The following is a 22,642-nucleotide window of genomic DNA, read 5'->3' as shown; positions in this document are numbered from 1 at the left end:
TAGCTGCACAAGCCTTGCTCATAAGACTCTCACGTCGGTGTAGCAAGTCGCACTATACTTGATTGCAGATAACCTGGGTCCCCTTCGTTAACAATGGCAAGCGGCACTCATACATGCTAATACGGGTCAAGTGTCAGGTCGGTGCTCTTTGCACCTTTTATCCTTGTTTGCCAGTAGATATTCACATTCAGCACAGGCAAGAAAAAAGAATGAAATTTTGTGGGTATGACATAAACCAAGGCATATGAGCTAGTTCTTCTTGTTCTACTGTTCAAGGTTGCTAGGACAATCAAAAGCATCATTTCCAATCACAAAGACTGATAAATTTGCAACTTTCAACCTACATTTGCTGTGGACCTTTGCCTGAATGTCAGTCTCAGGAATGCCTAGTGTCTAAAACTGAGTTTAACTAGGATGTATATTCACAATCCTGTGTATATACGTCTTTGGTTCAACACTGAGTAACATGTGCCATCACTTCACTAAGACAGTGTGCGCACTATGGTCTGACACAGCATCATGAAGCTTGGCACAATTTCATAAAATGAACAATCATCATGAAAAACATGAAAAACATTTGAGGCTGTACATCTGATGACAACAAAATATTTCTGTATGATAATAATGTGGAAACAACAGTGTCAATGGAGATAAATCCTGTAATTCCCACTCATAAAGATCACCAAACACATCTCATTTTACCTTGTGTTGGTTCCATCTGTGACATTGGGAACAGGTCAATGATGTTGAGAACGGAGTGGTAGAGACCGCAGTAGTTGAGGTTGGGGAACACGGAGAGACGCACACTGTCACGCTGTCTGGGTCCATAGCTCTCGGCCGGTATATTTGGGACATCCTTCAACACACTGACAAAACAAAATAGTCGATGTTGTTGAAACATTGGACAAATGTTAGATTTCGTACATCTTATAAACCTCACATGACATTATCACTTTAAGCTTCTGAAGTTATTGTGTTGTTCTAAGCTGGCACTTTCTACAGAATATCGCTGTCTGAGGAATATTTTATAAAAGTTCCCAGACCCTGGTAGATTATACAGATATGTTTCCTTTTATATTATATTTCCTGTATTATAATTCTATATGGTTTGTAAGTGGGATAAATTGGTACTAAAGTTTGACTGAAAGGGTAAACATTTGGGGTTGGGATTTACGATACAATATTACAGACATACAGGACACCTTGCATAACACGACTGAACAATTACTTATTTTGATGTTCAGAGAATGACAGTGACAACTTCTTTACATCTGCAGTAATTGCAGCAATTAATGTCTATTTGAGATGCATATTCAAAATTAAGGTAATTTTCATATCAAACGCGTTATGACATGGAACTACAAGTGCCGTCATTAAGAGAGTATTATGGAAATCTTGCGCACCCTAGTTCTAAAACAATTTAACCATTTGCATGATGGGCATAATTAGAATACTGGTACCAAATAATTTTAATGAAATGTTCTTTAGTTAAATCAAATAAATTAAAAACGACAAATTATAACAATTGACTATAACATTAACAAACTATGCACAAGTGAAGAAGCAAATTGACTGACTTGAGCAGGGTGGTAGAGAAGTACTTGAGGGTGTTGGCAATGTCCGACCCGGGGTAGGAAGGGGGGTCAGGCTGTTGGTGATTCGGTAATGGTAATCCTTCAAGTTCCGAATCTTGGAGGTGACTGCAAATTAAATATAAAAAATTAAAACAAATCTATTGGCCCGGGTTTCAATGTTTAATTACAGGGGTTCCTGCTGACATATCATTTCACTTGTGGCAAACATTTGTTATAATGTCAGTTGTAGGGAAATCAGTTGCAGGCATTTGAAGTTGTTAGCCACTATAGGTCGCCCGACACTGAAGCAGTACTTGGCAGAGCGAGTGAGTTTAGTTTTATGCTGCTTTTAGCAATATTCCAGCAATTATCACGGTGGGGAACACCAGAAATGGGCTTCACACGTCGTACCCATGTTGGGAATGGAACCCGGGTCTTCGTTGTGACGAGCGAACACTTTAACCTCTAGGCTACCCCACCGCCACAGAACTTGGCAGAGCATTGGCAGCTAAACATATTGTGTAAAGAGTTTTTCCATTAGAAACCCACACTAAGAAAGCCAAGCCAGTCTAGACAACAAAACAAATCGTAAATGATATACAGTTTCAAGATGGCTTATGATCAGGCTATGTCTCTTTATTATTTCAATTAACAGAGTGACTATCATAAACCACATGTTACAATATGAACATCACACTTTTAGTTCCAATATAAGTTTTAGATCAGTACTTCTCAATCAAGCTGACTAGTCATGTGACATTCAGCCGATGCATTGTGGGACTGTGGACATAGGATAGTTAGCTGTGTCCCTTTTGTGGGTCAAGCTGAGGCATTTTTTCTGTCGAAAAAGTTAAACATAATTTTTCCACCAGTGATGTTAGCCAACTGAAGTAACTAAAACCCTGAAACAGGCTGCTAACCAAGTCAAGTGCACTGTAGGAGACTGTACTTCAGTTGTACTATTTTCATTTCCACACCAAGGACAAAATAGACTGTACTTTCCAGTCAATTAAATCATATGTTTGATTTTGATTGAAAATATCTCCAGTGGACAATAATAATTCCAAAAGAAGCACTCAAAGAATACTTCTACTTGGTCTTATTTGTTTAAATATAAATTCATTTAAAACATTTAAATATCAAACAACAAAAAACAACAAAAAACAACAAAAAACATCATAATACATCATGGATGTATCATACATCTTAAACCTGTGAAGGTCCGGGTTAGAATATTGATCTTCAGAAACCCATGCTTGTTGTAAGAGGCGACTAACGGGATCGGGTGCACATGGTCAGGCTCGCTGACTTGGTTGACACATGTCATTGGTTCCCAATTGCGCAGATGGATACTCATGCTGTTGATCACTGGATTGTCTGGCCAAGACTCGATTATTTACAGACCGCTGGAATATTGCTGAGTACAGCGTAAAACTAAACTCACTCACTCATTCACTGTTACATCTTATCCTTGAAAATCAACAAATGTGCTTTTTAGGGCATAAATTTAGAACATTTCAAGTCACGTTTGCAAATTTACTTCTTACCTCCTACTCCACTTAAAACAATTTACACAATATTACCCAGCCACAGAAATGGATGGAGGCTAAACAGACCAAATTTAACAACAGTTTCTTCAATTTTCAGTTAAATAAGAAACACGCATACATTCTTTTGACCTTTAGTTTACTGAAAGACTAGTTTTTAGCTTGTTGTGATGCACTGTTTGAACTGGTTACTAAAACCACTCTGACTCCGACATGTGTTGTGTTACTTTAGTTTGTGCAAGCCTGTAGACTATTCACTTGGCAACAGTCAGGTCAATGTTCTCAACCACCAGAGGAATTTGTTAAATAGAAAACTGGACATGATGAAGGCTTAGTAGAATTTGGGGGCAGCAGTGTTGACTATCTCTCTAATTGGAAACAGTAAATGGTTCCCACCTTGATGCACACTCAACAACAAAACAACTGCGGATATAGTTTTCTTTCTATTATGTCCATAGACACTAATCATGTCCATCGTATAAACAGTTTTATCTTCACTGATGTTTGAACTAGGTTTAATTCACTACATGTCTGTCTCTGAACACAATATTAACTCCTTCAAGTCATTGTGCATGGTTTTAATTAGCGTTCCAATTTCTAAATTTTCTAGGCATTAAGGTAATTACGGTACTAAAATGGTTATTATCACACAAACCATTAGACGTATCAAAGACAATTTTCTAAACATCTCTTACATGTAGCTGCTCTGGTGGCCATCTTGAACGCAGCTCAGCGAAGTAAACAAATGTATTTATGCCGGGTCGCTATCACAGACTCAACAGGCTACAGTGAACGGTAATGGCTACTGTGAACCCATTGTGGCAGGTGCCCGCTTCTGGCTGAATCGTGGTTGTTTCCAGTGCATCTGAAGCAAGTCACCATCCTGGCAAAGAATCATCCATGCATTTCAGCTCTTGTTGTGGCTGTTATATTTTACACACCGGCTTCGTATGTGTAATATAATTTCTGCTACAGATGTCAGTGGCCATTTTCCTTGCGGGGCATTCCATTCTCGCGTCACAGAGATGAAAAGTTATGTTGATCGGTACAATGGGTGAGAATCAGCATTGAATGACATTGGAGACGCTGTTGCATGTCCGAATAATGTACGGAAACGTTTGCTATGTGATTAATAACTTTGCATCACGATGAAGAACCAAAATATCCAAACCTACGATGCCAAAATAGAATCGTCTGATACTGCCAATCGTCCTGACGCGCGGCTAGGATCAATATCGCTCCCCGCAGCGTTATCTCTCTCTCTCTACAATTTCAGCATTGTACCATGATTGTAGCACGCGTTGGAATGGAGCTCTGAATCAATATCCAGGCTCCGGTGTCCTTTATCAAACCAATTTGCGTGACTCGTATGGCATGCATTGATTTGCGAAACATTTCATCGGTATGTTGAATAATATTCAATGCTATATTGTATAGTAGTTCTGTATATACAATTCTTATTATTTATTTTGTCCATCTCTTTAGCGTTTTAAACATAGGACTATGGCCACATAAATATAATTTCTTGTTTCTCATTACCGCCCGACCCTAAAATCTGGGGTCCAAATCTGGCCCGTCCCTAAAATCCTTTTTATTTATTGCGCTGGTAGATTTGCGTGTACAAAGCAGGCAGACTTCCGAAATCCATCTCCATTATTCCAAATGTTCGACTAACATTGTATACTGAAAATCCGAAGAAAAAAATATGTAAAAATAAAAATAAAATCCGCACTACCTACCCATTTAAAAAAAGAAGAAAAGTTATGAGAAACAAGAAATGTATTTTATGTGGCCTAAACTAAGCGTTCTTTCACAAAATATTTCATTGCGGAATTCCCTAATAAAGAAAGAAAGATGATGCGGTATTGCCGTATTTTGTTTGTTATACACTTGATTCAGTATCAGTTTATTTGAACAGAGAATGCCCTGTGTAGATCCGGGTTGAAAATTGTTTTCAGCAACATATGCTTGTCGTTTGAGGCGAATGAGAAGATCGGAGGTCAGGCTTCTTGACTTGGTTGATGTCCGTCGTAGCCCAGTTCTTTGGTCGATGCTTTGATATTAATAACTTGACCACTTCCACTTCATCACAGACCGCCTTATATGCATATGGAAATATGTAAAAAACATCGAATGGAATTCTCTTTGTATTCAGCGGGGTTTTTTTTCTTTCTTTTTTCTTTTATGTTTTTATGTGCATATATATATTTAAATACTCAACTAAACGTGTGGATTTCTTGTTCTTTTATGTTATGGCAGTTGTTGCGACTCTTTTCAAATGTTATCTGAAATCGCACAAGTCGATTCTGTGTACACTGCTTCGGTCCGTTTTTTATCCATTTTCAGATATAATTCTCAATGTCCGGCTTTTGTCCCAATAAATATTAAGTGCTTAAATTTGTATGGCGCCTAAATCCAAACGTTGTTCAAAGACACAGATCATACGCTCTTTGAAACAGTCAAGGTCTTCATTTCATGCTGGAATGTCTGAATATCAGAGATCGGGTGTTTGTGGTTTGGAAGTTTATTTAAAGGACTGGACCCGCCTTAGAAAAACTCTTATCTCCATGGGATCATGTTCGAGATTTGGACATAGTCAGCTGTTGAGTGGAAGCGGATCGTAGCATTCTCCCGGCTGTTACCTTGTGATAAGCTCTTACTGCAGGAGCTTGACGCTGAAGAGCTTTATGCTGACATCAGACCCGTGAACACATTTATGTCTTGCGCTGGAAGCCAACTGTCGTAAGAATGGTGTCACATGTTCATACTTGCTCACTTATCAATTTTGCCGCCGAATTTTGCATTTGTGCAACTGTCCAGGCATTGATTGTTTGATCCATACAGGCGAGATGTCACGAACACATGGATGAGTGTCTGTGTTGCTCCTCTATCAATGTATGTCGGGTCTGACCAATGTTACGCAGGTGATACTATACAGTCTTGCATACAGGGGCCGGTGGGGTAGCCTAATGGTTAAAGCGTTGGCTCGTCACGCCAAAGACCCGGGTTCGAATCCCCACATGGGCACAATGTGTGAAGCCCATTTCTGGTGTCCCCCCGCCGTGATGTTGGTGGAATATTGCTAAAAGCGGCGTAAAACCAAACTCAGTCAGTCAGTCTTGCACACAGCGTCTGGATGACGCCCCCAGAGTAGATTGGAAGATAAGCTACCAAATTCCGTGCTTGGTCACTTGGATTGACACTGCACTCTCCGATTTGTAAAGTGGGAACTGTTCGAGGGAGCAATTGTCTAACTAATGATGAAACGAACATAGAGAATTTTCTGGGTTTCATCTTCATTTTTCATTAAAAAAAAGAAAAAAAGACGGAACCCTGAAAATTCTCTATGTTCATCAAATAGCATCTTCTAAAATGCCAATCAAACATCTAATGACGAGACGTTCTGTCTTATGGTCGTTTAACTTTAGGTAGTTGGTCGACATCCAGAGCCTTGTATCTTCTAAGACCTATCCCCAGTGAACTCCATATTGAAGGTGATGTCTTCCTGATCTCGAACCATTAATTATCACAGACTGGTACCGGCCATTCAAGTATGAATGAAACCATGCAGAGCACTACGTTTCATTCCGAATCAAGTTTCCAAGAGGGACAAAAGCATGATATGGTCTATAGTGTCAAAGGCCGCTGACAGGTCTAGCAATCTACAGCACTAAAGGGGTTATTTTGCTTTCAAAGTACATGTGACACGGTACTTTGGCCGCACTTATATGCCAATTGTTTCAACTAAGTTGTTGATATTTATATTTGCCGCCATATAACTGGGATATTGCTGAGTGCAAACAAACCAAAATCATATGTTCTTGAAGACGAGCTGACACAACACGTTCTAAGAGCTAAAGAGAGATGGAAGGTTAGACACCGCGGGTGTTTTTGAACATATCTGGGTCAAGCTAGCATTCTTTAGCAACGGAGTGACTAGTGCTCCCATGGGAGATTCTGGAACTTAACCTCATGACATCGATTGATTGACAATCTTCGTATACACTGGTGTAACCTAATCAGCACACTGTTTCAGAAGCCACGTGGGAAAGAGCACGATTTAGTTGGACATTTCTTCAAAATCTTGGCAATTTCTGTGTCAGTGTCTGGGGTGAATTATGATAAATGATCTTCGGTCGTGATCTTCAATGTCTCACTGGTAGTTCATGTACACGTATTATTCTAAATCAATATTTATCACATCTTGTGCCTGTCGGATCTTGGGTATCTTTGAAGTAAAGAAGGCATAAAACGTTTCAGCAAGCGCTCTGGTGCCTACCAAAATACATTCTGTATCATTCTTTATCACATCTAGTGCCCGTTGGATCTTGAGTATCTTTGCAGTAAAGAAGGAACAAAAAAAGGCTTAGTAAGCCTTCTGGTCCCTAGCAAAATATATTCTTTTTCTCATTCTTTATCACATCTAGTGCCCGTTGGACCTTGAGTATTTTTTAAGTTAAGAAGGGACAAAAAGTTCTCAGCAAGTGTGTATCATGGTGTGAGCGAGGACAGGGAGCTCTTTGTCGTAAACAGCAAGGTGCTTCCCATATACTAAACACTTCCTTCTGGTTTGTAATGTTTACAAACCACATCGTACAGCTGTAATACTGCTGAAACAAATACCTACTCATGATACAGACAGAATTGTAAATCGACTCTGCTTTTAGCAGATGTTTATTATAGATGCAGTAAGGGTTGTTCTGAGAAAAATATATGTCACATAACTGAGATAATAAAATGTAATTGGAACTAACATCATATAGCAGTAAAATAGAGAAGAGGAAACTACAGGTTGGGTGTTAGTTATCATACTTTCATTTAGAACATTTGCATCTGGAGTCTAACCAGTTCAGAAGAAACAATATGCATGATTTGGCTTTTCGAACATTTCTTGTGGCCTGATGTATTTGGCCAGCTCCAGATCCTGTGTCAACAATATTGTAAACTTCCCATGATATGCCATGTACAGGAGCTGCATGAAGACAGCGCCGGCTGTTGACGGAAGGCTCGGTAGGGTAGTAAAGGCTCGCTTTTTCTTCTAAAATTTAAAAAAAGAAGTTTTGTAGCGCTGTCCTCTTACTGGCGTGAGAGGGGACATTTGAGACATATAAGCGAATGGAAACTGTGTTGACATCAATCACATCTGTATAATTATTGAGGAATGAGCGTTTAAAAACAGCGGGTTGTTTTGCAGCCTTTTTTGCGCGAACTGTAAATGACATTGTGATTGTTGGTCAGTATGAGGTTAATAGCTACACCAGATAAGAAAAATCTATTGTGATACTGCCAAATGTAAAGACATTTTAGGAGATTTGCTTTTCTTCCCTTTATATACACGGATAGTGCCTTGAACCATCTGTGGGTTAGCCTTCCTTTGGTTGTCCTAAAACACAATAGGCTACCGATATATATATTGTCACGCTTTAGACTAAATGACCTCTGTACTCAACAATACAGAATATTGCTTCAACCAGAGACCATAAAATAAATTATCATATGGTCACTGCTTCAAGTGACCAATCAGCTTTGACCCTCCACATATGCAAGTATAACGTACAAATATCACACGGATCCATTCATCTTTTCTGAGACCATGCTGTGGTCCTTCATCCTACATCTATTATGTACGTGCGTCTCTATAATCTCAATGTCTTAATTCTTTACCATACACCTTACGGGGCGGAAAGATAAATGAACATGTCACATTGCTGCTATTCAAGCCTATATAATTGTCGTTCGACAAGAATGGATTCACTGATGCGGCGTAATATTCACACCCGGAATCAGGTTTAATGTCTTTTCCAGGCAGTAAACAGTGTTGGACATTTCAGGGGAGGTAACTCTCACCCCTTCAAGGAAATAGGCGACGTTATTGGAGTTTCGGTGAAGTTGCTTTATTTTATAGTCGCTTCCTCATCAACCCCTGCATTATGTCTAAGATCTACTTTGTGAACATCAATGTGATTCCTCACAAGGAAGGGATGGATATGGTGCTATTTGTGTCAAAACTTGCAGGATTGGTGCAAAATTACTCCAACCACACGAAGATACTTCACAAGTTCAAAGTAGGCCTAGCCTTGTGTATTTATACTTCGTAGTAGTTGTTTATTATATGTTCTAGCACTGTTCTCAGAGTTCGCTGTGATTAAATTCACGTGTGTTAGTTGGAGATGAATGTCCAAACATTATAGTAAGAATAATGGATTGGCAACTCTATATATTTAACCACAGTTAAGAAACATGTAGATAAAAGATTTTGACATGTAGAAATATTGTGACAAACAAGATGGTAAATCTAGATTCATGTGTTAACGTCGCAGCAAGATTGTGCGTTACTTTGATGTTTTCAGAAAGGCCATATAATAAATTTAATTTAAATTTAAAGCAGAAAGGATATATATTCAAATGCAGTGTTTTTTGTGTCCCAAAGTAGATTTGTTAGAGCAGAGGATCGTACCCTTAATATATTTTAGGCCATGTACAAAACAATTCTAAGATTTCTTGTTTCTTGATTTTATGTATTAACTCTGAAACGTCATATAAAGAACAAAATGAAGTTGTTATCCACAAAAACATGTCATGATTCATGTTTGTCCAACTTCAAAATGCCTTTCAAGAACTTCAAGAAATCTCAATAAAAGACAAGCAGAAGTATAATTATTCAAATTCAAATTTCTTTTGGGTACGAATTCACTACTCTTGTGTTATGTGTATTTATATAAATTATTATTTTATAATTTTTGCTTTTATTTATTTGTCGTTTGTATTTACCTTATTACCTTATTTACCTTATTATTTTTACACAGGTAACTGGAGAGCCCCAGATAGTAGCTAGTGAGTTTATATATATTACTCACAATATCACATAGTTATTCCATTTATTGATTATTTATAATATTTCTCATATATGTACTTTCTACCTTTTAACAGAAATGTGATAAGTTATGGATATTTTAGTAACAACCACTCTAGCAGCATTTGATACTGTCTGTGTACAATAGATCATACCGAACATTCCTCAGATATTCTCCATGAATATCTGGAAGAGATAGTAGTCCTTCATCAGTATCCTAGCCCCTCCATGTAGCTCAGTGGTTGAAGCGTTCTCCCCCTTCACGCTGAAGACCCGGGTTCGATTCCCCACATTGGTACAATGGTTGAAGTCCATTTCTGGTGTCCCCCCGCCATGATATTGCTGGAATATTGCTAAAACTTGCATGAAACCCAACTCACTCACTAACCCCTTCATTTCTAAACAAGATCATAGCAACCAAGATATGTTCACTCTAACACACAACCTTACAAGCATGTAATTTCTAAAGTAATTTTACCTCAATCAATGTGGATCAGTAGAGTCTTTATAGCATATTAAAAGCACTCCTTGGGAGATTTGGTTAATACTGTCAACATTTCAAACCCAAGCTACACTTAACACTTGGGACTAGCAGGAGACACAGGCTCTATTAGTGATCATGATGAGCATTTTCTGAGATAGTCATAACTAGTTTCTGAGTAACAGATTTATGGTAAATTCCACAGCTTTCTGAAAAGGTGGGGAATGTCTAAAATAAACATATAATTGTTTGATGAAAATAAGTAATTCATTTGCAAAACAAATGGAATGTCATAGTCAGTAACTGTATTGTCTGATATTATCACGCTTACATACAGGCCGCTGTCATACAGGCAAGACAAATCAACATCAGGCAAACAAACAATATCTTGAAGACTCTGTGTATTGACACAGAATGAAGTGACTTGTGTATTTTATGGCTTACCGTGATGCTGGCAACAGCTTACTTTGTCCAGCTTTATTTGTCACACTAAAATTAGTGAGCTGAATGAATGAAATAAGGGCAGACTTTATATTGTATCAACTTAAAACATCATATTTTTGAGATTCTTTCAGTGATTCTTCAATGTTATTAGATTTTGCTGCCATGTGTTGTGAACAAACAAGTTTATTTAAATAGCTCTTTTATAAATCCACACAGTAATATTTAAGTGTTGTTTGAAACCATAAACCAATTCTATTAAAGACTCATAGAAGATGGATGTTAGTCATATGCAGACAGTTGTACCCGTGAGATAGAGAATGATAGAATGAACAAAATTTATAACAAATACATCATGTATATTATACTAAGATTTGAACAGAAGCATAAAAAAGATTTTCAAGAAATTGTGATCAGTATACATATGTTTGAATATAAATTTCAATTATTGCTGGTAACTATTGAGCATTCTGTGTCTGTTCCATCACCTTGACCTCTACTCATCATGGTGTTGTTTCAGTCATTGAGGTTGCTGATGTTGTTGGACTAGAAAGGACAATTGCAGGACTGTATCGCCTTGGCAACGTGTGTGTGACGTGCAGCCCCATCTACTGCTATGAGGACTTTGCCAACTTCCTGGGAGCAGGTAACGTCACACTCCCGGGCCCATTGCCAGACAGTGACCTCTACTGGCTTGAGTTTGACGTGGAATATACAGGTGAGAATCTGCACTGTAACTACTGTTACCGAAACATAGGATGGTCGTGATGCGAAATGGTGATTACAGTTGTGTTTGATATGTGTACCGTTTCCTGTATAGTGCCAACCCACTGAGATGACATGCCACAGTTTTGACCATGGATACCTCCTCAGACACAGTTAACTTACTCCAGACTGACCAGTCCTTGCTTCTTAATCATCTTATGCTTCAGGGTTCGATTGGGTTGCCTAGTGGTTAAAGCGTCTGCTCGTCACGCTCAAGACCCCGTTTGATTCCCCACATGAGTACAATGTATGAAGCCCATTTCTGGTGTACCCCTGTCGTGATATTGCAGGAATATTCTTAAAAGCGGCATAAAACCATACTCACACACTCATTAGTACTACAGTAAAACAAGTACAATCTTTTAACATCTTTTGGGGTGGTGGTGGGGTAGCCTATTGGTTAAATCGTTCGTTCGTCATGCCGAAGACCCGGGTTCGATTCCCCATTTCTGGTGTCCCCCAATATTGCTGGAATATTGTAAAAACGGCATAAAACCATACTCACTCACTCACTAGCATGTTTTGGCATAACATGGCTGGGGCTTGAATCACTGATTTTCCCAGCAGATGCTGTATGCACTTGACAACAAATCAAAATTATATTGGGTTCACATGAAAGCTTATCATACTGTATGTCACATACCATACTGTATATACTGAACTTAAAACTTTACAGCATTGTAACATATGATACCCTATATGCAGTTTGTATTAAAGACACTTAAAACTTTTGTTTAGTTTAAAACGTTGTACTGTGTTATTCAATCTCATTACAATCAGATCATTTGCTTCCATATTCTATAACTCTGTGCAAGACTTTGACAGCCCAGTCTAATGGAGGGATCCATGTATTCTCAAGCCATCTAAAATGATTTGGATTTACTTAGGAGATAAACCTACTGTGTGGGAAAATCAGAGGTATATAACGAAATTATAATAGCTCTAAATTTCATTTAAAACCGAACGCGTAGCGTGAGGTTTTAAATGAACAATTTAGAGCTATTATAATTTCAAGCTATATACCTCTGATTTTCCAACACAGTAGGTTTATCTCCATTCTACCATGACAATTTTATGAACAATTTCAGGTGGAGCTCTTTCTTTGGTTACGAAGTCAATACACGGAAGCGGCCTCGCATTCCAATCTCAAGTGGTATCGCCCGACACGGGTGTTTGGTGGCAAACCGCCAATGACTAACAAACTCCAGATTCAGTAATAACAAATCACGCTTTGTTTTTCAATGCATCAATCACCAATCATTAACTGATAAGTTGGAAAACATATATCAAATAAGTTTCAAAAGCTTGGTTCACATTTGAAAATTCCACCGTAGACCCTTTCCCCACCAGAATAGTGGCAGCAACCTCATGGCCTTGACCTTTTCTCAAGTCATTGTTTACATTTGGAAAGATGCTACAGGAGAGCCACTGACAGTTTGCGCAAGGTTAACCTGATTGTATGACTGAGATAGTCTTTGATATCTAATTACTGGTACTGGTACAAAATTTAAGAGTAGGGCTTTTGCTGTAACGAGAAGTCCGTGGTTGTAAAATCAATTTAGATACTGTTGAATTTTGCTTCCGTCAATCCTGACGATTTCACGCTCCTCCACGTCTGCGTCGCGACAGCTGTGGTGACTCTTACACACTCATGTGTGTACTTTGTGCTCAAATTCGATTCTAATGGATATTATTTTCTACATTTTGGAAAGTGTTTTTGTGACCTAGTGGCTTCAAAGTGTAGTGAATTCAAATTGAATCGGATTGGCTGGCATGTTCGCGAAGTCTGTTGACAAAGAGCCAGATTTGTGGTGATATTTCGAAAAGGATGGATCAGGACACGAGGGTGTACCTCTGGGATAAACACGGTAAGGTAATTAATTATACTTTAATAGACTACTTTAGATCAAGCAGTGTAATGGATAAGAGGGATCATGACTAAGCTAAATAACTTTTTCAACGATATTATACATTTAGAAAAAAATATGTTGGGCTAAACAGAACGGTTTGCAGATTCTGTAGATCTAATTGTGTTTTACTACCGCTAAATTTGAAACAGTACAAATTTCAAAAATATCATTTTGTTTGAATTGATAACCCAACTGTTTATTTATGTGGACGGAAGGCATTAGAATCTAAAATTTCTTCGGCTCGATGTTAATGCATCCTCCGCTACCGGATCAAGATCAGTGGCTATATCGCTCGATCTTAAAGCTGATAATAAATTTAACACGGAAATTTTGTAGCAGTCAATTGCTGGATCTATTCTGACATAACATAGAATCAACGTGAAACATATTTGTTTTGCAGAATTTTTATTCGAAAGCAGACGATGTTTTGATCTTGTTCGACTGAATATTTGTTTCCATGCTTTCAAGTACTTTTGTATGTATAAACACCTATTGCTGTGATTTACGCAAGTAGTGAGTCGTGCCCGTCATCGCTAAATCCATCTTTAAAGACATATGTGTAATTTCCGACAGTAAAATCGCCGTAATTTATCGATGCATCGGTAGGTTGTTCGGTGTCCGCCATGTTAGTGGGCAGACAAAAATAGTGCATTACCGTAAACCATGTATGATTGCGCACGGAAAACAGAGACCTGTATAACGTAATTATATACTTCTGAATGACTTTAATTAACCAATCACAATCCAGTGTTTACTGAAGTCATGGTAGAATTGTTTATGACCACTGCTCAGAAAGATATATTTTAAGAAAACAAGATCCACACAGAACACTTACATACTCTATCTTGTACACTTTGACCACAGTGTGTATGAAGTGTCCACATTATATATTTATACAGCCTTTACTGGGTTCGAAATACCCCATATACTAGCGTGCCATGGCACAGTAAATAATGAAATAGCACAGATTATAAATATTCTCAGTGCCCTTATTGCACGCCTACTTTTTTCGACATGCAACTCACCCTAAGTTATTTAATCCCCAAACAAAACACTTATGCAACTGACAGACAAGCAAAAACATTTATTGACTTTATCGCCCAGGAAATCACTGGAATTATGATGGATGATGTAATGAAATCTGGTTGTTTTTCCATTTAGAGGGATGGGAGTACTGATAGTTCAGTTATTGAAGAGGAAATTGTGTATGTTAGATAAATTGAACATGTGAGCCTGTCATAAAATTCTAAGCTATTAAAGGTGTTGGCAAAGCAGATGAAGCTTAAGAAAACCATCTTAAACAGAAGACATATCAGTGATAACAGAAAACAGGTTACATTTGTTGTTTCCTAATAATAATAATAATAATAATAATATCGGAGGCCTATTAAACAAACAAATGAATCTTTTCCCAAAAATGAAATTAATTTATTAAATGATATTATTTCTATGAAACTTTCATCGGACTGTTCATTACATGAAGTTAATTGTTGTGTCTATGCTGCCGCTCGAACCTTGGAGGAACTTCACACAGTTTCCAAAGAAAACACATCCAATACTAAGAAGACTACACCAAAGAAAAACCGGTTTCAAGTAAAACTAACGGAAACTAGAAAATACATTTCCTGGATAGAGCTGTGCCTGAAGTTAAGATCATCAGGCAGTCCAATGTCAAAAAGACAAAAGGCAATTTGGAGAAAATGAAAACTGAAATATAAAACAACGAAAGAAAAGATACTTCTCCAAATTGTCGATTCCCTTAAGGCAAAAATAAAGGTTTGGACTGAAAGAAAGAAAAAATGGGAAAAGAAAAATAAATTCATCAAACAAAATAAACTGTTTAGAAACAATGAAAAGCACTTCTACAGGCAACTGAAAACAAAAGGTGATGGTGAACATGACAAACGGCCTCCCATGGATGCCAATGAAAGGTTCTGGAAACAGTTGTGGTCTGTACCCGGCAACTGTAACCTTGAGGCACCATGGGTCCGTGATTATGACCATGCAATGCATGAGAAGGTAACTAGGTCGTTTGTCTGTTACATCTCACCAGATGGCCTGAAAAGTGTTATAAAAAAGTCCAAATCAAATACAGCTCCAGGGCCTGATGGCATTCAAAATCGGTATTGGAAACTGTTCCCCTGTGTCCAAACACCATTACTACACTGTTTCAATTCTCTTGTGGACACAGGTGATGTTCCTCCATGGTTCTGCAAAGGTCGCACAATACTTCTCCCCAAGAAAGGAGACTTGACTGATCCCAAAAACTTCCGCCCTATCACATGTTTGAATACACAATACAAAATATTCACAGGGTGTTTGACAAACCTCAGTGTCATCTTACTGCTCTTCCAATGATATAATATACAGAGAGCAGAAGGGAGCAAGAAAGGGATGTTGGGGGTGCAAGGATCAACTTCTTGTACAGAAAATGATTTTGGAAGAGGCTAAAACTTATCACTGCAACCTCTCCATGTGCTGGATTGACTACAAAAAAGCATATGACTCTGTCCCTCACGAATGGATTCTGAAGTCTCTTCATTGTATTGACCTCCCTCAGCGACTACTTGATTTACTCAAGTCTTTAATGAGTTGCTGGTCGACTCAACTTGAGATGTACTCACAAGGGCAGGTGCAGACTTCGGAATCTATTCCAATCAGAAGGGGAATATTTCAGGGGGATTCCTTTAGTCCTTTGCTTTTTTGTCTGTCTTTAAATCCTTTGAGCTTTCTGCTCAATAAAGAGGAGGGTTACCATCCCTGACCTCCTCAGCACAGATCCCCAACACCTCTTACTCATCTCCTTTACATGGATGACATCGAGCTCCTTGCCAAAGGAGATACCAATTTGAAAGAGCAGGTTCTCCTTGTCGAGTCCTTTTCGAATGATATTGGCATGACATTTGGACTCAGCAAATGTAATACTCTTCATTTGAAATGTGGCAAGGTAACTAATGATGGATCGGTCAAGTTACAAGGGGGAGGAGTTATTGAGCATCTTGTGGAAGATCAGGCCTACACCTATCTTGGAATGCAAGTTCGAGATAAGCTCCAGAATGCCCAGATTCAAGACAAACTTCGGGCCGAAAGTACAAATCTCGTTTTTAAAGAAAATCTGGAGCTCAGAGCTAAATGCTCGAAACAAGGTCAAAGCCACCAATACTTTTGCTGTGCCAGTCCTCTCCTATTCCTTTGGAGTAGTTGATTGGACGAAACAAGACATCCAGAGTCTTGACCGCCTGACCAGAAGGATCATGTCTGATAACAGAGCCCACCACCCTCGTTCCTCTCTTAACCGTATATATGCCAATCAATTCTGGAGGTCGGGGTTTGATTAATGTGGAGGCTCTTCATGACAGAATTTTATTGTGTACTTTTGCACATATTTATTTATCGGATGATCCTCTGGTGATGCATGTGAAGACTCATGATGAAAGCAAGGAATTCCACAGTTATTTTAAGCGTGCCAAGGTTGTTGGACAGAATCTGAAATTTGAGGTTGACTTTGCTGATGGCGATGTACTGCTGGATGGTACAGCGATGGGAGTAAACCAGGTGAAGTCCTTCACCAAGTCTGCCCAGAGTCGGTCTTTTGTGGAGAAGCTTTCTGAGAAGCCATTGCATCGGGTGTACATGCAGTGTGTGGAACAGAATAGCAATCCCTCCGACTCCTTCGCCTGGATGAAGTCGGCTGGTCTTAAATGTGAAACTGAGGGCTTCCTTTTTGCTGCTCAGGACCAGTCACTTCCCACTCGTAATCGCCTAAATGTGATTCTTAAAGAAAATATCAATATGAAATGTCGTCTTTGCAATGAATTCACAGAGACTGTCCAACACCTTGTCAGTGGATGCCCTTCCTTGGCACAAACAGCATATCTTAAAAGCGACATGATGGCATGGCTCGCTGCTTTTACTACCGTCTCCGACATGCCTGTGGCTTTGACTCGAGGTCCATCCATGGTACGACCCTGAACATGTCCAGGGCGTCATGGAAAATGACGCTTTCAAACTTCTGTGGAATAGGCCCATATACAGCCTCAGAAGAATTCCAGCTAACAAACCTGATCTTGTCCTTTTTGATAAAGCCAATGAATTTATATATATCATTGAATTTTCTGTCCCTTTTGACAGGAATGTGATTGACAAGATCAAGGAAAAGCATGATAAATATGCGGACCTCGCCTTTGAAATGTCTCGCTTGCATCCCAAGTACACTGTCGTCAGGCTCCCCATTGTTCTCGGTGCCCTTGGTTTGGTACCTCCTGATCTCTTGGCGCAGATCAGGAGAGTGCCCGGGTTCTCCACCGGGAGTACAGCCCTTCTGACACTCTGGGTAATGCAGAAGGCTGCAGTGTTGGGGAGCCTTCATATTCTCCGGAAAGTTCTTGGTGGGTTCGACTAGGCAGCGTTTCCTGGGAGAAGTCCCATTCGCTGTCTGGGCTGCGTGTAGAGGGGGCAAGGGCCCTGAGCTGATGATGAGCCTTACCAGCCTGACTGTGCCAGGATCACCCGAACCCTCTCTGCTGCATATTATCTTTAATCTGTAAAAAATAATAATAAGTCTCATCACTCATGCAGCCTGCATGGAGGCGTCATCAGATATGCATGCACAGAGGTATCATATCTGAGTGGTAGATCACAAAAACTGTATAGCTGATGAAGAGGAAACATGTTCAAGACTAATGGTCATGTTCCAGGTAAAACCCTGGATCAGTTTATGGAGATGTGGAGGCAGGAAGCCGAAACAGCTATGGGCCACAGAGCTGATGGCATGTGTATCGCTCTCTACAAGGTGGTGTTTGAGAGGAAGGTAGGTATGCTTGGAAGTAGACATGGAACTGATTGTAAGGGATGTGGGTATACTTGGATGTAGACTTGGAACTGATTGTGAAGGATGTAGGTATGCTTGGAAGTAGACATGGAACTGATTGTGAGGGATGTAGGTATGCTTGGATGTAGACATGGAACTGATTGTGAAGGATGTAGGTATGCTTGGAAGTAGACATGGAACTGATTGTGAGGGATGTAGGTATGCTTGGATGTAGACATGGATCTGATTGTGAAGGGATGTAGGTATGCTTGGATGTAGACATGGAACTGATTGTGAGGGATGTGGGTATGGTTGGATGTAGACATGGAACTGATTGTGAGGGATATGGGTATGGTTGGATGTAGACATGGAACTGATTGTGAGGGATGTGGGTATGCTTGGATGTAGACATGGAACTGATTGTGAGGGATGTGGGTATGCTTGGATGTAGACATGGAACTGATTGTGAAGGATGTAGGTATGCTTGGATAGTGGAACTGATTGTGAGAAAGGATGTAGGTATGCTTGGATGTAGACATGGAACTGATTGTGAAGGATGTAGGTATGCTTGATGTAGACATGAAGGATGTAGGTATGCTTGGATGTAGAACAGGATTGGAACTGATTGTAGACATGGAACTGATTGTGAAGGAAGGTATGCTTGGTATGCTTGGATGTAGACATGGAACTGATTTGAAGGATGTAGGTATGCTTGGATGTAGACATGGAACTGATTGTGATGTAGGGATGTAGACATGGTATGCTTGGATGTAGACATGGAACTGATTGTGAAGGATGTAGGTATGCTTGGATGTAGACATGGAACTGATTGTGAAGGATGTAGGTATGCTTGGATGTAGATGGAACTGATGGAACTGATTGTGAAGGATGTGAAGGATGTAGGTATGCTTGGATGTAGACATGGAACTGATTGTGAAGGATGTAGGTATGCTTGGATGTAGACATGGAACTGATTGTGAAGGATGTGGGTATGCTTGGATGTAGACATGGAACTGATTGTGAAGGATGTAGGTATGCTTGGATGTAGACATGGAACTGATTGTGAAGGATGTAGGTATGCTTGGATGTAGACATGGAACTGATTGTGAAGGATGTAGGTATGCTTGGATGTAGACATGGAACTGATTGTGAGGGATGTAGGTATGCTTGGATGTAGACATGGAACTGATTGTGAAGGATGTAGGTATGCTTGGATGTAGACATGGAACTGATTGTGAAGGATGTAGGTATGCTTGGATGTAGACATGGAACTGATTGTGAAGGATGTAGGTATGCTTGGATGTAGACATGGAACTGATTGTGAGAAGGATGTAGGTATGCTTGGATGTAGACATGGAACTGATTGTGAAGGATGTAGGTATGCTTGGATGTAGACATGGAACTGATTGTGAGAAGGATGTATGGTATGCTTGGATGTAGACATGGAACTGATTGTGAAGGATGTAGGTATGCTTGGATGTAGACATGGAACTGATTGTGAAGGATGTAGGTATGCTTGGATGTAGACATGGAACTGATTGTGAAGGATGTGTGGGTATGCTTGGATGTAGACATGGAACTGATTGTGAGGGATGTAGGTATGCTTGGATGTAGACATGGATCTGATTGTGAAGGGATGTAGGTATGCTTGGATGTAGACATGGAACTGATTGTGAGGGATGTGGGTATGCTTGGATGTAGACATGGAACTGATTGTGAAGGATGTGGGTATGCTTGGATGTAGACATGGAACTGATTGTGAAGGATGTGGGTATGCTTGGATGTAGACATGGAACTGATTGTGAAGGATGTGGGTATGCTTGGATGTAGACATGGAACTGATTGTGAAGGATGTGGGTATGCTTGGATGTAGACATGGAACTGATTGTGAAGGATGTAGGTATGGTTGGATGTAGACATGTAACTGATTGTGAGGGATGTGGGTATGCTTGGATGTAGACATGGAACTGATTGTGAAGGATGTAGGTATGCTTGGATGTAGACTTAGAACTGATTGTGAGGGATGTGGGTATGCTTGGATGTAGACATGGAACTGATTGTGAAGGATGTAGGTATGCTTGGATGTAGACTTAGAACTGATTGTGAGGGATGTAGGTATGCTTGGATGTTGGTTTGGTTGCTTGGAGTGGCACTCTGATGAAACTGATGAAGAGGGTGACAGCATTCAAGTCTATTGTTTTGGTTTGATTTATCAAGGTCAGCATTCAGATTTCAAAATTCACCTTGAAGGTGATTCACTCATAACATGCCATTAAAATGTTGGAAATATTGATAAAGACCAGTGACTGGGGGACATCTCATGTAGAAGATCCCCTGGAACATGCAATCTATTCAATTCACATTTATTATTAAATTTTGACAAAACTTAAACTTGAAAGATATTTATTGCAGGTGCATGTGTTCTTGTGTGCCCCCAATGTCAACAAGCTGGATGAGATGTCCTTCAGCTTGCCTATCATGGTGGGCAACGGGGAAAATGTCCATGTTAAGTGCAAGGCCATCCAGATGCTGGACATCTTCAGACAGAAAGTTGTGGCCTAGTGGTGCTCCTTGCAGAGATGCAACGTGTAACCATATAGATAACAGTATATTAGTAGAAGACAATGGAATTTACTCAGAAATTAAGTCAACTCTTGAAATGAAAGCAAGCATGAGGTTAACAGACAATGAGGTGTGTTGTGTATGATTGCTCTCAGCCTATGGCATGCGTCAACTTGTGTCCTCTTCTTGACCATACTTGATGAGGAACTAGGTGTTTTGCAAAGTCAAGATTGTCCTTTTATATTTTGTATGTACAATATGTGTCATCATTATTCATGCAAGTTGTGAAAATTCATTAAGCTTGTAACCCACTTGTCACATAATCATGTACATGTATGTAATGTTCTTCACAATTTGTGTGTACAGTTTCTGTGATCATTGTGTGAGTTGTGAGAAAAGTATCTTTGTATTCTTGTTGACTATATTAAGTAGGTCACATATACTGAGGGAAACAAATAAAGGAATACAGGAGAATTCAAGCACTCCTTTAATATTTTTCAGTTATTATCACCTGCTTTGAATAGCGCTGTGAGAGGAAATCTGGGAATAACTTCCATGAAGTGGTGTTCCCTTATTTGTTTCCCTCAGTATATATACCTGCAGGCTAGGGATAGTAGCCAGTTTGTGTTGTTTGTTGCATGGAGCTGTAGCGGGTCTTGAATTTTAATATCCCTGTATGTAGAATGTATATGTACCCTGAAATATACACAGATTTCAACTTTTTGTCAAATATCACCAACATGATTTTCTTCAACATTTACAATCCACACTGATTTGTGATTAGAAATGTCTCCTGTACAGAGAGTACCAGATCAGATCTGATTGTTATCAGATGAGTGAGAAACAAATGTGTTTCTATATATTGATAATGTGTGTGATATATTTCATGAAAATATACATCTTTGCAATAAAACAATATCCCCAGAGATATTCATGATCTCTAGCGGTTTTATTTGAGTATGTTGTGACTGATTTATCCAACTTCTGGCACCTCTGTTCCTGGAGATAAGAATCAGAATACCAGACTAGCCTCATCTTGGCTATTGAGCCCATGTTATATCTGTAAATGGAGTTAATCTAATCAGTAGTGCTTGGTCAGGGAGCAAATCGTGGGTGACACTGTACATCATTACCATATTGTCTCTTGCACACTAGAGTATAATTGATATGCCCTATTCATGTACAGGGAAATATACTGGGGGAAAAAATAAGGGATCACATAAAAGCACAAGTGTTCCTTTATTTGTTTCGAGGTTTCTTCACAAGCTATGCGATACAACGCTTGTGAAGAAACCTTGGAAAAAATAAAGGAACACTTGTGCTTTAATGTGATCCCTTATTTTTTCCCTCAGTATATTACCATACTATTTTATATATGATAAGTAGTCAATAATATATCATATCACTCCAAGTAAACAAGGTCAACAAACTGTGTCATCAAGGTTCCGCCTAAAATGTGTTATTTGTTTCTTTTTTAATTTTTACATTCATTTCGCCCAAATTAATGTACATTTATACAGTATTGAATGAGATTTCAAACAAATATATTGAAGTAGACAAAAATCATCAACCCAAAGTTACATTGAAATCTTTTTATAACCAGGTAGTGTAATAAAAGGGAATAACTTGCATACATTTTTACAGATATTGATGACCTGCTATGTTTTGCTATGAGCTTGCATAAATTGATTTACTTTGG

At 39.1% G+C, this 22,642-nt stretch overlaps 2 protein-coding genes across 2 annotated transcripts in view; one reads left to right on the top strand and one right to left on the bottom strand.

Moving 5' to 3' along the window:
- LOC124287337 (protein unc-79 homolog) overlaps positions 1-4,343 on the bottom strand; it is a 58,048-nt gene extending 53,705 nt beyond the window's left edge. The window contains 4 exon segments of the mRNA XM_046723835.1: positions 703-866; positions 1,578-1,627; positions 1,630-1,700; positions 3,817-4,343. Coding sequence (XP_046579791.1) covers positions 703-866; positions 1,578-1,627; positions 1,630-1,700; positions 3,817-3,838 — 307 coding nt within the window. The 5' untranslated portion in view covers positions 3,839-4,343.
- Positions 4,344-8,965: 4,622 nt separating this feature from the next.
- On the top strand, positions 8,966-21,895 carry LOC124287365. The gene is made up of 5 exons (XM_046723874.1): positions 8,966-9,186; positions 9,928-9,955; positions 11,417-11,614; positions 18,269-18,381; positions 20,794-21,895. Exons 1-5 carry the CDS (start codon positions 9,052-9,054, stop codon positions 20,941-20,943), a joined length of 624 nt encoding a protein of 207 aa, XP_046579830.1. The 5' UTR covers positions 8,966-9,051; the 3' UTR covers positions 20,944-21,895.
- Positions 21,896-22,642: the final 747 nt, after the last annotated feature.

The sequence above is a fragment of the Haliotis rubra genome, unplaced genomic scaffold (assembly GCF_003918875.1).
Source record: "Haliotis rubra isolate DU_JTF1 unplaced genomic scaffold, ASM391887v1 Scf40, whole genome shotgun sequence".
In the NCBI taxonomy this organism is placed as follows: domain Eukaryota; kingdom Metazoa; phylum Mollusca; class Gastropoda; order Lepetellida; family Haliotidae; genus Haliotis; species Haliotis rubra.
This window is presented reverse-complemented; position numbering and strand designations above follow the sequence as displayed.